Here is a 15,155-nt window from a genome sequence, read left to right as displayed (position 1 = left end):
CCAAAAAAGGCATCCTGGATCTCATCATGACCAAAGCTGAAATGGGCAAGCTGAACACTACTCCTGATGAGGACAGCAGCAGCTACAGTTCCAACAGTAATGACTTCAACTACCCCTACCCAACCAAACCAGCTGCTATGAAGAGGTCAGAGATGTTTCTGTGCATTGCTTTAATAATAATAATAATAAATCATACACAGTCCAGTTCCTCTTCAAATCAATGACAAATCTCTGATTGATTTTGACAGAAATGGATTTCAACCTTCATCCCCAAATTTAAAAAAAAGTCGTATCTGTTTGTACGTACAGCAGCCAGTATCTGTTTGTACGTACAGCAGCAAAAACCGAACCTTTCCCAGACCAAATCTTACTTTAAAATAAGCCCATTTGAAATCGGTGGATTACACAATAAAAAAACAACCACCCCAATGTTGTTTTATGTTGCTTTTTTTAAAAAAAAGTGATAATACTTAAGTTGCTTTGTTTTCCTTCTTTTCCCCCTCTCGCAGCCATTATGTAGACATGGATCCAGAAAACCAAAACTTTTTACTTGAATCCAATCCTGGGAAGAAGAAATATGAAACTGAATATGTAAGCATGCATCACTTATCTTTTTAGCATTGAGTACATAAGTGAAGACTAGGCTCCCCCCCCCCCTGCAAATTAAAACCATTTGCAAATAATTGTTTCTGAACAAATTATTAACCACCTCCACCACACTTTTCTCTTATTCACAGCGTCCAGGTACTACTTCCTTTGGAATGTCAGTATTTAATCTGAGCAATGCTATTGTGGGCAGTGGCATCCTTGGGCTTTCTTATGCCATGGCAAACACTGGAATTGCTCTCTTTGTGTAAGTATTTGAATGCAGCAGAATTGCAGCATTATATTGTTGATGTTTGTGCATGCTAATATTTTCCATTTGCCATTTTAAAATGTAACTATGCCTAAAATGTAACCATGGAAAGGAAACTTGGGCTCAGTTGCCAAGTGAATGAACACACATTAGAACTCCCAGACTATCTGAACATAAACCAGTTTAATCCCACTGAGACCAGGGATGGATCCTAAGCATCTACCCATTTGGAAACAAGCTCTGTGGAGCTTGTTTCTCAGTGAACCATGCTGGAGATCAGGCTAAAATTAAGCATCCTTGAGAGCCTCAGTTGATGATTTCAGCCGAGAAGTTAAGCACATGTTTAAATCTCTCCTGTTAAAATAAATGGACTCAAAACAGTTTGTTGGGTTTTTTGCTGGATTTCACCTGTCCTACCCTGCCTTAGCATCTTTCAAAAATAGTTGTAAGGGGAAAGAAATATTTTTATTCATTCTAAGGAAGAAATTGCATTACATGTGCATTTTCCAGTGCATTAAGGACTAAGTGTTTTCCAGTGCTTTTAAGTATTCCAGTTTCGGTTATTACCCATTACTGCCATTCATAAATGCATGCTTTCTCCAGTTTAAATGTCATTGCATGCTTCTCCAGCTCATTTGAAACCTCACTTATCCAACCTGATTCCTGGCCCATAGCTAGACTTGCATATATAATATCACAAGACATTTTTGTTCCTAGCAGCACAAAGTGCTTGTCAATTTCATCTCTACACTCTCTTGTCAATTTCCCCCCTTAAATTACTGTTTGCCTCAGCCTTGGGATACACACTAATATACCTTTCAGGTTAAAAATTGTAAAAATTGAGGATTAAGAAATTGGAGAATAATTTTCTAGGCAAATAGGTTTGTAACTACGTACTCGCTGGCATGGAAAACAAGGAGATCGCTTGCCTGTATTTAATACATGCATATTGTGTACAGTATATGTTTCCTGTAGAGGGCAGTGTATATTGAGAACATGTATCCTTAGAAAAGCAACGCCAGTGAGAGATGGTCATAGTAGCATCTATTACAGTGGAACTCTTAGAGCAGGCATAGGCAAGCTCCGACCCTCCAGATGTTTGGGACTACAATTCCCATGATCCCTAGCTAACAGGACTAATCATGGGAATTGTAGTCCCAAACATCTGGAGGGCCAGAGTTTGCCTATGTCTGTCTTAGTGGAGCAAAAATACGGAGATCTAATTTTCTGATTTTTACAATATGAATCCTTAAAAGGAACCAAAGAAATTGCTCCATCCCAGGAGGAATGGTTTAAAATAATATTTATAAAGTTATGTCCCAGTGTGTACAACTGTGTGTAAAAAATGATAGGCGCAGGGCTAAATATACACTTCAGACAGAATACTTCTAGGTAAAACATCTTGGGGATTTTTGTGATGGATTCATCCATCATTAGAAATTAATTTAAGAATCCTATGCAAGTACATTTAAAGTAGCATTTCTGTCTCACACAGGCACTCCGAACAGTGAGAGAGGTTCAAAAGCACTTTAAGGCCACCTTCCTATGCACACTTGTGTGTGTGCAAAGTCCCATTGGACTTGATAGGATTGCACTATAGGGCATACTTATGTTAAAGCTAGTGGCAGAGAACTTTGTAACGTGAAATCAGTAAATGTGCCTTATGTTGTATGTTTTTTTAAGTGGATGCAATGTTATCTTTAAACTCCTTTTTATGTGGCTCAACTTATTTACTTCTAAGCAGAACTTTAAGCATATTCAGAGTCTTTCAACTTACGTTTCTGTCTTCTCTGGTCCTTCAAAATGACTCTCTGACAGTCATTTAGAGATGACCCAAAATGCAGTATGCTGGTAATGTTGCTGTTGCCACCAAAACCAGCTTTAGTGGAAGCACATTTTGGTCTATGGCAGTTGATTCATTTTATATATCTTCCCGTATTGAACTCAAATGGGCTTTACATCACATTTTGCCCTGCAGTGTGTACCACTGGCATGCATTATGCTGATGGCATTGTAACCAACACAAAGCTGTCCTTTCGGTATGTGTGCATACTGAATCCAGTGTGTTGTTTTATCAGACAAAGTTTTAAGTTTTATTTATTTTCCATGGAAAACTTAATTTCTCCGAAATGTACTTTAAGGCGGAGTCCTAAGCGCAGAGTAGGTTTCATGGGTGTTGGACTTGCTTCCGAATAAGCATGTTAAGTCTTGTGCTGCTAGTTTTATGCACATCTACATGTGAGCAACTCCACTTAAACACAGGGGAACTTCTGAGTAAATCTGCCTTTGATTGGGCTATTAGTTTAAAGTCTTAAATAGCTCAGTTTTGTTTTGGAACAATTTAATTATCAGTGGCATTTTAAAAGGAAGAACAAGTTCCCACTAATATGCCTTTTTGCTATAGAGCATTCGCTTTGTAGATTTCACGTTGGATGAAGAACAGAGTTACATTTTTGCATAGATTTTGTGTATATGTTTAATGGTATTCAAGTATACAATCCCAGAAGCAAGCATATTAGCTTCCACTTGAATTTTCAAACATCTCCTATATAGTTTACCTTGATTTTTATCTAGATAGCTGTATTTTTGTTGATTATAACGATGAAGTTCTTATTGGTAGAATTTTTTTGTCTTCTGTAAAGACTCTGCAACAATGGGCATTCACGTTAACATAGCCATGAAGCCAAGTCTAATTGGGGGCAATCTGTAATCAGTTTGTCTATTTAGTTCAGCGGAGTGCGACTCCTTAGATCACTGGGATTTAAGCATGTGCTGGATTGCATCCATTTTATGAAAGGAAGTTCAATTCAAATAACTGAACTATGTGCATTGCTTGTATCTATGATCAGATTGGGCATTCCCATAAATCAACATGAGTATTGGATTGAGATGCTGGCATTTTATCATTATGGCTCCACTGCAGGAGATGCCAGTGTTTAATATTCTGATTAAAAACCCCAAAACTATAACCATTTTTGATTGTCTAAACTTAAGAGTCATGATCTCCATTTATTTTTGTAAGTACTAAAATGAACAGAAAAGAAAGGGAAGTAACATTTTGCTTCCCCTTTCAATATCTCAGATGTGGAGAACTGTTTGCATAGAAAGGGCTTGTGGTTAACCCAGCGTGAGTCTGAACTAGCTTAAAGGCAGGCAATCCACCTTTAGAGACATGTCAATGGGATCATATGTAATCCTTGTTGGGATGGTTTCTTATAACCTCCACAATAAAGAGCACCGCTGTTCTTATTACATTTATTTTTAGAATTATTTCAATATTTTCTTCAGGAATTATACGACCGCCTTTAAAACCAGTTATCATTTTATCACTTGTAAATGAAACTGGTCTCAATTAAAAAGTCAAGTGTGTACTTACATCTTCCCGGCTGAAATCACTAGGAAGTGCATCACTTTGGCAGAACTGAGCCTGATTTTGTTACCTTTTCTTGTTGCAGTTTAGATGCTTATTTCAGCCAAAGTAAAAGTTGTTTATGTGTGTTTTTTTAAAAGAATTCTTCTGTTCTTCGTGTCAATATTTTCTTTATACTCCGTTCATCTCCTCTTGAAGACTGCCAATGAAGGAGGTATGTTAACATCTACTTGTGACTAAGAAATTCACCTCCCTACACTTTATACATTAAAAACATGTAACTGTAAATTACACTCTAGCAACTGCTCTGTTTCTTGTTGCTGTAGGGTCTCTGCTATATGAACAACTGGGAATGAAGGCCTTTGGCATGGCTGGGAAATTGGCAGCATCTGGATCTATTACCATGCAGAACATTGGAGGTGAGGTTTTTCAGATAAACGTCCCTTTTTACACTTTATAACAGTTTTCTTCTTTGTTCTGATGGGATGAGCTTGTCACACAACATGTTTCCATTAGCAACCTAAAAGCGACACCAAGAAACATGTTTCTGTGGCTCTTATGTGCCATGCTCTCTATATGCATTGATGTACAATATCATTCACCTGCAGCTATGTCCAGCTACCTCTACATTGTGAAATATGAGTTACCAATCGTCATCAAGGCATTTTTGAACGTCAAAGAGAGCACAGGGTAAGTCTTCGAACTGCTCAGCAGAGAAACTGTTAGCAGGAACAGAAATAGGCATTGTAGAAATTTTATCTGATGTCTTCCGTTGAAACGTGTAAGAAGAGATCATGGTTGAGCTCCAGTTATACTGACCTACTTATTGAGTGGTCTGTTTGACATATGATACGGCCTATAGGAAAGGGGTTAGAAAAAAGCCTTGTTGTTTGACAAAATAGCAGGACATGTAAACAGGATCAGTGTTCACTGAATGGCCAGTCCAATTACTTCTTTGTTCTGAAAATGTAATCAAGCTGTAATTCCAACATGTTCTTAGAAGCCAGCATGTGTATGGCAGTTTTTTAACACTGCCTTCATACAAAATATTGTATCATCCCATCTTAATCACTGCAGTGATGTTACTCTTGAGTCAGAAGTAAATATTTGGGCTCAAGCATTCAGGGGCATGAGTCGTGTTTCTACAGGAATTCTAATACCATGATTAGAGTATGAGATTCCCCCATATTTTAGTGGAGACAATGCTTGCGACCCATTGAAAGTTTGCAATACCTAAACCTCATTGTATTCCTTAGACTGCAATCAGACTGCTAAGCCACATCCAACTCAATGGTGCTTAGATTCATGTAGCTTTCTCTGAACTATGCTCATTGTATTTTTGAATAGCTATAAAGATAATAATTATTAATTTCTTTGGAAATAACACTTTCCCATGTGGTTTCTCTGCCCACATAAAGAGGGCTTTCCACTGGGCATAGCAGTGCTCTTCCTTGGCATGTTTTGAATACCCATGTGCATGCAAGTACAACTTCATCCCATTAAAGTGTGTGTAAGGCCTCCTATATCCGCCCCCCCCCCGAGTCCTGTGCCATACCACTTAGGAAGTAAACTCCCATTGGACTCAGACTTGCTTCTGAGTAAGCATATTTTGGTTTAGGCTGCCAGGCCTTCTGAAGGTGTTAACTGGAGCTCAGTCTCATTGATATCTGTGGTACTTAATCCAATGTAGTTGCTGTGACCCAGCATAGCACAATCACTTGTGCACGAGAGAGTCTTTCCTATTGACAGCTGTAGAAAAGTACTCCCAAAAGACAGAAACATAGCCATTAATGGGAACTCACTTGCATTAGGTACTCTGAACCAGTATTGCTGTCCTGTGTTTCTCTATTGCACTGTGATAACAATATAATATTTTTAAATTATAGATGTGATGACCACGCAGTTTTTCAACAAAGATGTATTTCTTTTCTTACAGAGAATGGTACCTCAACGGTGATTATTTGGTTATATTGGTATCCTTGTGGCTCATTCTTCCTTTGTCACTGTTGAAAAATTTAGGTAAGTAGGCACTAGAGATATAGATGAAACTAGGGTGAACAAATTGGGAAATAATGGCAATCCTCTTTGTGATTAACATGGTACCTGTAATATGGAAGCCACTTCTACATTCTGCTCGGTTTTACTATGCATGGAGAGCTAAGTTGTCACAGCAGTTTCCTAAGCCCTCCTAGTTGATGAAATACAGATATATGCCAATATGAAGCCAATATACTTGAGCATCAATTTTATATCCATTTGCCTGGTTGTAAGTTTTATTAAAGTTGGGGGGGGGGCTAAGAAAGTATGAAAGAGCAGGATGACACCACCACATTAAATCTAATAGTGTTCTTATTGGATGTGTTGATTTGGGATAATAGAATGGATAGGAAATCCCAGATAATGGCTAAAACAAAGGTGTGTGCTTTCTAGTTGTTCAGTGATATTGAATCAATATATTAACAACATCAATTCCTGCAAATCTGTTCTCTTGGAAACTCACTTTTGAGTTGTGCAGACCATGCTACTGAATGTGCCATCTCCCAAATGTGTTACAAGGACTAACTTAAAGCATTTTTGTGTTACAGGTTATCTGGGTTACACCAGTGGATTTTCCTTGTTGTGCATGGTCTTCTTCCTTATTGTCGTAAGTGCAACATTTTCTATGCATACATTTAAGTGCTTAGGATATTTAATTCAAGTGAGATTGCTAGTGACTTCTGATTATGTCCAGTCATTATTTTATAGAACAAATGTATCCCGTGAAAGTAACAGGCAGTACTCTTTGTCATTCTTTGTTAGGTCATTTGCAAGAAATTTCAAATTCCATGTGGACTGGAAAGTGACTTGATTAATGCAACTCTGAATACCACCCTAGAACATCTGTCAACCACTGCACCTTTTCATGTATCAGAAGTTAATATAACCAGTGATGACCAATGCACACCAAAATATTTCATCTTCAATTCACAGGTAAATATTAATAAAAGAGGGGGTGGGAGAAAATAATTGGCTACACTAATTAGAAATTTAATTGTGACTATTTTAAAGCCTCATTGACTGGTGAAAAATCCTTTTTCTCTTACAAGAGCACTGTGTACTTGGAGTAAGGTTCAGTGTTTCTTTAAATGTCCTTATGTTAAACAGGATATGACTGTAAGCTGGAGAACATTTTTGTCTTGGGCACAAGGCTGCCAATAACTTAAGTACACTGCTGGCTTTTAACAATCTGAACAATCCGATCCCTATTTAGCAAATGCCTGTGTTTTGAATTTTTGTCGTGCAAAACGGCTATCTGGCCTATTGCCTATATGGATGCATTGTGGGTTCTGAAACTGTTGAAAGGCTCCCACCACACTCAATGGAGCTTACCTCCAGGAAAGTGTGCCTAGTCTTGTAAGATGCATGACTGGTCCTGCTCCAGTCCAAGAACAATTTGTTTGGGGCTTTACCCCGGCTATTGTGAATGCAGGCAGAGGCCAATTGGTAGGGATGCCCACCCAATCATAGCGCCCTCTAGCAGTCTGGACTGGAGGTTAGGATTACAGCCTTTCTGTGCAAACTTGCGCATGTTGATTTAGGTGTAAATCCCACTTTTTTAAAAAACGCAGCTAGCTCCCTCGTGAATCCTTCCCCAGTCTGATGCCACCCCTCTACTGTGGACTATAACTTCCATAAGATCTAGCTGGTATAGACAAATGTCAGGGGTAGGAATTTTAACCCAAAATACCTGGAGTGTGCTTACTAGCACTGCAGCCTTAGCTAATGAAGAAATATACCTACAAGTTAATATTACAGAAATATTCATAAGTGCATTTTTATTTTTGCGCTTTTCAGACTGTCTACGCTGTACCAATTTTAACATTTTCCTTCGTCTGCCATCCTGCTGTTCTTCCTATTTATGAGGAACTGAAAGGGTAAGTAAGACTTGCGCATGTTACACGTCAGATATTTTATAGAAACAGGAATGGAAGCACATAATTTCAGAATCGATAATACATTTTGTTCCTTTGAAACAGGCGAAGCCGCAGAAGAATGATGAAAGTCTCCAATGTTTCCTTTTTTGCCATGTTTCTCATGTATCTCCTGGCTGCTGTCTTCGGCTACCTGACATTTTATGGTGAGCAACTTCTCTTCTGTTTCTGTTTCCCTTTTTTGGGTACCTAAACGTTCTGTGCACATTTTGACCCGACACAAGCCAACCAAAATAAACCACCCTTAACGTTAATTTTGGTGGGAGAGGTCTAGGAATGTGCTGCTTTTCCGACTGAAACCAGTGGGACCAGTGGCGTAGCGTGGGGGGTGCAGGGGGGGCCGGCCGCACCGGGCGCAACATCTGGGGCTTAGGGTTAGGGGGCGCAAATTACTTGCCTTGCCCCGGGTGCTGACAACCCACGCTACGCCACTGAGTGGGACTATAAAAGCATTGTAAGTGCATGTGTGCTCTTTGCATCTTACGGCTATGAATGTAATCTCAGATGAGAGCCATGAGGAACTTGTTCTCTAAAGTCCAGTTAACTTATTTGAATATAATTTCTGAGTAATTTATTCAAAGGAGTGCAGACGCGCAGTTTGAAATGCACTGCTAATAAGAAGCAAGTATCATTAGGTTCAGGAGGGCTTGCTTCTAAGTAGAGATGCTTAGGATTATGTTGCAAGGGGAGTGAATGGTCTTAGAAATGTGAGTGATGGCAAAACATAGCTCTCTGGTTTTATATGAGAACCAATACATGTAAATCAGTAGAACAAGTAGGGTTTAGAAGCATAATTGGAAAACTCCATTTGAGAATCAATTTGATATGTATTTAAACTGAACACAGGGATTTTCCTGTTATATATATATATATATATATTAGACATCTACAGTAATTAACATTCTATTAAAACACAATTTTCTTTGCAGGAAATGTTGAGCCAGAGTTGCTTCATACTTACGCTGAAGTCCTGGGAGCTGATGTTCTTCTCCTTATTGTTCGTCTGGCAGTCCTGATGGCAGTGACACTTACTGTGCCAGTTGTGATTTTCCCAGTAAGTGACTTAAGTTTCCCCCCCCAGCTTCAACAGTAATTTGGAAATCAAGCTGATTTAGAACTTGTCTGCTAATTTCCAGTTGTGATTTTTTAAATAAATAAATCATCCATTTTCTGCTATTTCACCTTTCTGCATCAGTTTTTGCTGAGTGTGAAAGGCAAAGAGATCTGTTCCCACGGCTGTTAAATTGAAGCATTTTAGACTTTGAAAGAGAAGCAGCCTAAAAGCAAAGGCTTAAATCACAAGGAAAGTTAACACTGGGAAGTTGACAGAAGGAAAGCTTCCTGCTCGATCTTTCCCTATGCAACCATCTGTGTGACCCCCCCCATCCCCCCAACCAATCTTCTGCCAAATCCTCTCCGAAAAATTGGAAGGCCCTCTTGAACAAGTTGAGATGGAAAGAGGAGGAGGGAATTGTGAACTTTCCTTCTGCAAATTTTCTTAATTTAAACTTACCTTAGGATCCAACCTGAAACCTTTGGCTATCTATAGGTAAAGGTAAAGGGACCCATGACCATTAGGTCCAGTCATGACCGACTCTGGGGTTGCGGTGCTCATCTCGCTTTATTGGCCGAGGGAGCTGGCATACAGCTTCCGGGTCATGTGGCCAGCAGGACTAAGCCACTTCTGGAGAACCAGAGCGTGCTTTCGAACTGCTAGGTTGGCAGGAGCAGGGACCGAGCAACGGGAGCTCACCCTGTCGCGGGGATTCGAACGGCCGACCTTCTGATCGGCAAGTTCCAGGCTCTGTGGTTTAACCCATGGCACCACCCGCGTCCTGTTGGTTATCTATAATTGCTAGCAAAAATTCAAAATGGATTTTCCCCACAGGCTATCCCTCTCACTCATTGTTACAATGTTATAAACATTTCCAAAAGTTTGAAAAATGAACTTGGAATGTGCCTTTAAGGTGTTGTTTTTTTTTTAAAAAAAATGATTTTAATAAACTTTCATTTATTTTACAGATCCGCAGCTCCATCACACAGTTGTTGTGTTCAGGGAAAGAATTTAGTTGGTGGCGCCATACTGCAATTACAATGGCTCTTTTGGTATTCACCAACATTCTCGTGATCTTTGTTCCCACAATTCGAGATATATTTGGATTCATTGGTAAGGGTTCTGTTGTTCTTGGTTTTTCTTGCTGTCATTTTCTAAAGCTTTTTTTTAAAAAAATAATAATAATCAGAATACTGTAATAGAATTTTTGACCGTTTTTATTAACACAGGTGCCTCCGCTGCTGCCATGCTGATCTTTATACTACCATCTGCTTTCTACATTAAGCTAGTGAAGAAAGAACCAATGAAATCTGTTCAGAAGATTGGGGTGAGTAAAGAGAAGTGCCCATTATTATCATGCTTGTCCAGCTTGATCAGTAGAGTTGAAAAACGCCAAGAGCTATTTGGCTGCATGAGCAGAGTGACTATCAAGCATGCTAGTCATGAAAGAACAACATTGAAACACTTATTTATTTGTGGAGAATTAGGTTGCTGGAAATGTACAGCTAATATAAGACGACTAAGGGAGCTCTTGAGTTCTTAACTAGCAGCAGACATTTTAAATAGGATTCAAAGGGAATAACCATCAGTGTGTAAAGGAACTGTACAATAAGCCTGAGTTCCTTGATAAGTTTTCACAGCTACATCTCCCACAGCAGAGAAGGCAAGATGTGTTTAAAGTTTTGTCGTCTTGGTTTTGGGAAATGCAGCAGTGGAGAGAAGAACGTGAGCCCCAGCTGTGTATACAAGTTCCCTTATGTGTGCATAATTGGCCCTTTTCTTTACCGAGTTCTATTTGTTTCTATCAAAATCCTTCAATGTTTTTTATATAATGTCTTTGTAGGCTCTTCTTTTCCTGATCAGTGGCGTATTTGTGATGACTGGAAGTATGACCTTGATCATTCTGGATTGGACCAGCAATGCTGCTTCTAATGGCCATTAGCTATCTGCTTTGGACTCCAGTGCTTACAAAACCATCTACTGAAAAAAAACAGAACTTCTTACCCACGTTTGCAATTCTGCTTCCTTTCGAAATGCAGATTCTTTGATGCTGGTTCTTCTGGTTCTTCTGAATGGAGGATAGGTGAACTTTTTTTTAAAAAAGATACTATTCTGCACTATGGGAATCGATACTAACATCAAACCACCTGAATCTTTGGCTGAGGGAAGTGACTATTTATTCCATTCCAGAGAATGGACAGCTCTCTCTGTAAAATTTTATCAAGCCATGTTTGGCTTTTGTCATTGTTACTTGGATATTTTATCGTTTTACTTGAATGTGCCTAATGGAAACAATTGATGTGAGAAATAAGTTAGTTTACATCAGGAGGGTAAGCTAACCATTGAAAGTGAATGAGAAAAACACTATTATTTTTGTACCAAAAATTTTATGGACCTCAAAAGCACTATTTTGACTTTAAGAAAATGTTTTGTAAGTTGATGATCCAAATAAGGGTAAAAAGAAAATCCGTAAAACTGTTTAAGCAGAGTTCTAAATTCAACATGTTTTGCCTGCCTATAGAGGCATATCCTTAAAAGTATATTTTTGGCCATATGAAATTATTTTTGAAACCTATTATGTGAAAGGTTGGTTAATTTGAAAGACTCAAAACTGTTTAATGATTTCTACACATAACTTAGTTATTCTAACCTAAAACCAAACAAATATGTTAAGACAACCCCATGGCAATATTTCTAATCCAACCAACATAAACCACCACACTCTTTTAAGTAGCTATTTACTCAAATTGTCATGTTTTAAAAAAGATTTCATACCATTAGAATGGATGATGTATTAAAACAATTTATATGTAGCAAACGTAGCAACCAATCCAATTAGTGCTACAACCAAACAAGACCCTTGAAATTAATGAGGGATGCATAGGAGCAGTATTTGGCAAATTACTGAAAGTACAATCCTAAGCATTTTTCTTCTTGAGGTACTCAATAGTGCAATTATATTAAACAAATGGGCTATTATTATTATTATTCAGTTGCAGGTACCAACCAAATCATGTTGGGTCATTTGCCATTAATGTGGAGTTCACATGATCCAGCGACAATTTTACACATTTTAGCTTTTGTTTTTGTTTTTTTTGAAACAAGTAAAAATGAGGTCCTACTATCGTTTACTAGCAGTATAACAGTATTCACACACTGTACGATGTTTTTCAATAACCAGTTTTCATCCATTGTTGGATTTTAAATTATTTTATGTTTTTGTTCCTCTCTGACAATGTGATATTCCTAATTGCATATAGTACGCCAGGATTTGGTGTGTAAGGCAAAAGCTCTCTTCATAAGGCAACTGGGATTCCTAATGCAACGGATTTTGTACAGCAGTCTTTTAAAATTACTATTATTATTATTAAGACCTTGATGGGACTACACTGTCATCTCATATTTTTCTGATATAGGCATGTGCTGTTTGAGCCTTAAGTAGTTTGCTTTGAAAAGGAGGTGGTAATTCCGTGGTCACTGAGTGCTTGATCCTTCCCTGTTTGCAAAGAGATCACCATAGAGCATTAAAGAGCCCTTCCTCTGTGTGCATTTGGCATACTGGGGATATTACAGGAATTGGAAATTCTTCCATTTACTTACCATATCCCGTCCAGCCCCTCTAAATTAGGTCAGGGTATATAAGAAGAACATGGTACGCACTGCAACCAAACCAGTCGTGCCCCCCTAAATTCACATCTGTACAGACTTTCCGTTTCCCATCTTTCCCTACAAGTATATTGCTGGGCAGCACTTTTGCTGAGTGGGGAGAATAACTGTGCTCTTATTAACACTCCATGGTGATAAATCTGTGTGTTGGTACTACACCTGCATAGGTAAGGATCATACACTGTTTAGTTACTATGCATGTTCCCTGCATTATTTCCATCCCCAGCTGAAGAGATGTTGTACTTTCATAAGAGCACATTCAGCACCACTTAACAGACACAGATGCTGCTGGAAAGGACAGTCTGAAAGAATAAAGACAGGCAGAGTTTTAACAGCGAAGTCCTCATTAGATGGCTTTCCGCTATGTTCATTTGGCATAATAGTTTAGAAATCTAATTTAGCTGATTTCAAGCAGTAGTTGAGTTATAAGAATCAAATCGTGGCATGCAATTAGCTAAAGAACACTGGCTTTTTTCCTTTTTCTTTGAAAAAAAGTTTAGGTCCATTTTTAAATAGTTGGCAGATTACTGCCACTCTGTCCCAGGTTTTTACAATCTGGCAATGCAAACCTTTTTGTTTTGTAATTTCTGCATGGCAACTGCCATCCTCTAAGGCTGCAATCTTGATTCCATGGAGGTCCGTATCAAGAGAAACCTGCCTTACTGAAAAGTGTCTACTTTTCTTTCCTTTACAAGTTACGAATGGCTTGACATTTTGAACTCAAGCCATTGTCCTGGGCAGGGCAACACGAACTGTACTTGAATAACAGTCCCGATAATCTCTTTTGTTCTCAGAGAAACCAGGTAACCAACAGCCACACCCATATGTGAAACTTTGCTTTGGTCTGTACTTAAAACACCCAAACAGAGACCATCTTTGAGTTTTCAAAAAGCAATCATTTTCAAAGCAATGGCTTGGTTTATATCTGAGAACCACTACTGGCTTCGGTGTAATCCATTATACATGTGTGCATGGTGTAATGAAAATGACATCTCTCTTTCCCTGCAAATTAGACTAGTCTAGTGGTACTTGGCTTTCATATTTTGCATACTTCTGAAAGCTGGTAAGATGAGCCTCTCATGTTAAAATGGCAGCTCTTCCAATTTAACCATTCATGTGGTTCTTGTAAAAAAGACTAGGATTCCCAAGTACCGTCAAGATATCAGAATGGTACAGGGAACAAATGACCATTTTTTCTGAACACACTGAAGAGCGTTTGTAACCAAGAAGCTAAGTTCATTGGTTCATCTCAACAGCTGGAAGAGTGGCAAAAGTAACAGAAATTACATGACTGTACTAACTGTTGCATTTCAAAGGAGTCATTGCTGGATCAGAGATACCTCGACAGTACACTGTGAATCATGCAGTTTAGTGTCATTCAGTAACTAAAGAGGTCTCCTGCCTGACCTTGCTGTGTACCACTAGGCTATATTGATTTCTAGTGTCTGTTGTAAACCTGTCTCTTTAGAGCTTTCATCGCAGGTCACAGTTTCAGTATTAAATTAAACCACTGTTTGTCACCTAATTTTTAAATTACTGTCTTCCATGTTATTTCATTCATAAAATGTAACATGTTATTTATAGAACAATAACCTGTTGAAGTTAAAACCTATTTTTCAGTATTTATGGGTAGCCTTTGTATATAAACTGTGTGTGTATATATTGTAAGTATTATTGTATATAATGTAGGTTTGGGAGTTTGTGTTTATGTATATAAGCTTTCATTACGATTCATGGCTAATGCATTATGTCCGTGACTCATTCCTGTTATGCATTCAGTTGAAAGTGCTATCAGATGGAAGTCTCCAGAGAAATAATTTTGGCTTCCCAAATGAAAATCCTGTGCCCTCAAATTGTCTAAGGACACAATAACATTTAAAGACCAGGGCTGGTATCTAAAAGTGTTTCCAAGGACGTGATAGTCCAATGAGGGGTTCCCCTCCCTTTGAACCACACACAACATTGCACACTGATCTGAAACTTCCCTTGCTTTCAAAAGCAGTTTGCTTTGTGGGATGGAAGGTGTGATGGTTCTTTCAGAAAAAGAAGTCTAGATTCATGCAAGGGCTTTGCAGTGTGAAGGCAGTTCGCTGCCCCTTTGTAAGAGGGAAATGTGAAGCCCCTGTGTGCATGAAGTTATTGACTGGGCCCCTTATTTGTTACAACTGTGTACACTGCATTAAACATCAGAATCTCTTGGATCCACAGAGTGCAGGCTTTCAGAATACAGTTTGCCAT

General features: G+C 38.6%; 1 protein-coding gene across 1 annotated transcript; it reads left to right on the top strand.

Annotated features, from left to right (window-relative positions):
* Positions 1 to 10: 10 nt before the first annotated feature.
* Positions 11 to 14,450, top strand: SLC38A2 (solute carrier family 38 member 2). The gene is made up of 15 exons (XM_082238625.1): positions 11 to 145; positions 510 to 591; positions 738 to 853; positions 4,367 to 4,440; positions 4,553 to 4,645; positions 4,835 to 4,916; positions 6,163 to 6,245; positions 6,812 to 6,870; positions 7,026 to 7,196; positions 8,061 to 8,140; positions 8,243 to 8,343; positions 9,127 to 9,251; positions 10,220 to 10,364; positions 10,481 to 10,578; positions 11,095 to 14,450. The coding sequence occupies exons 1-15, from the start codon at positions 27 to 29 to the stop codon at positions 11,191 to 11,193; spliced, it is 1,527 nt and encodes a 508-aa protein (XP_082094751.1). The 5' UTR covers positions 11 to 26; the 3' UTR covers positions 11,194 to 14,450.
* The last annotated feature ends 705 nt before the right edge of the window (positions 14,451 to 15,155 follow it).

Source organism: Podarcis vaucheri, assembly GCF_965113315.1.
Source record: "Podarcis vaucheri genome assembly, chromosome: 10".
In the NCBI taxonomy this organism is placed as follows: domain Eukaryota; kingdom Metazoa; phylum Chordata; class Lepidosauria; order Squamata; family Lacertidae; genus Podarcis; species Podarcis vaucheri.
This window is presented reverse-complemented; position numbering and strand designations above follow the sequence as displayed.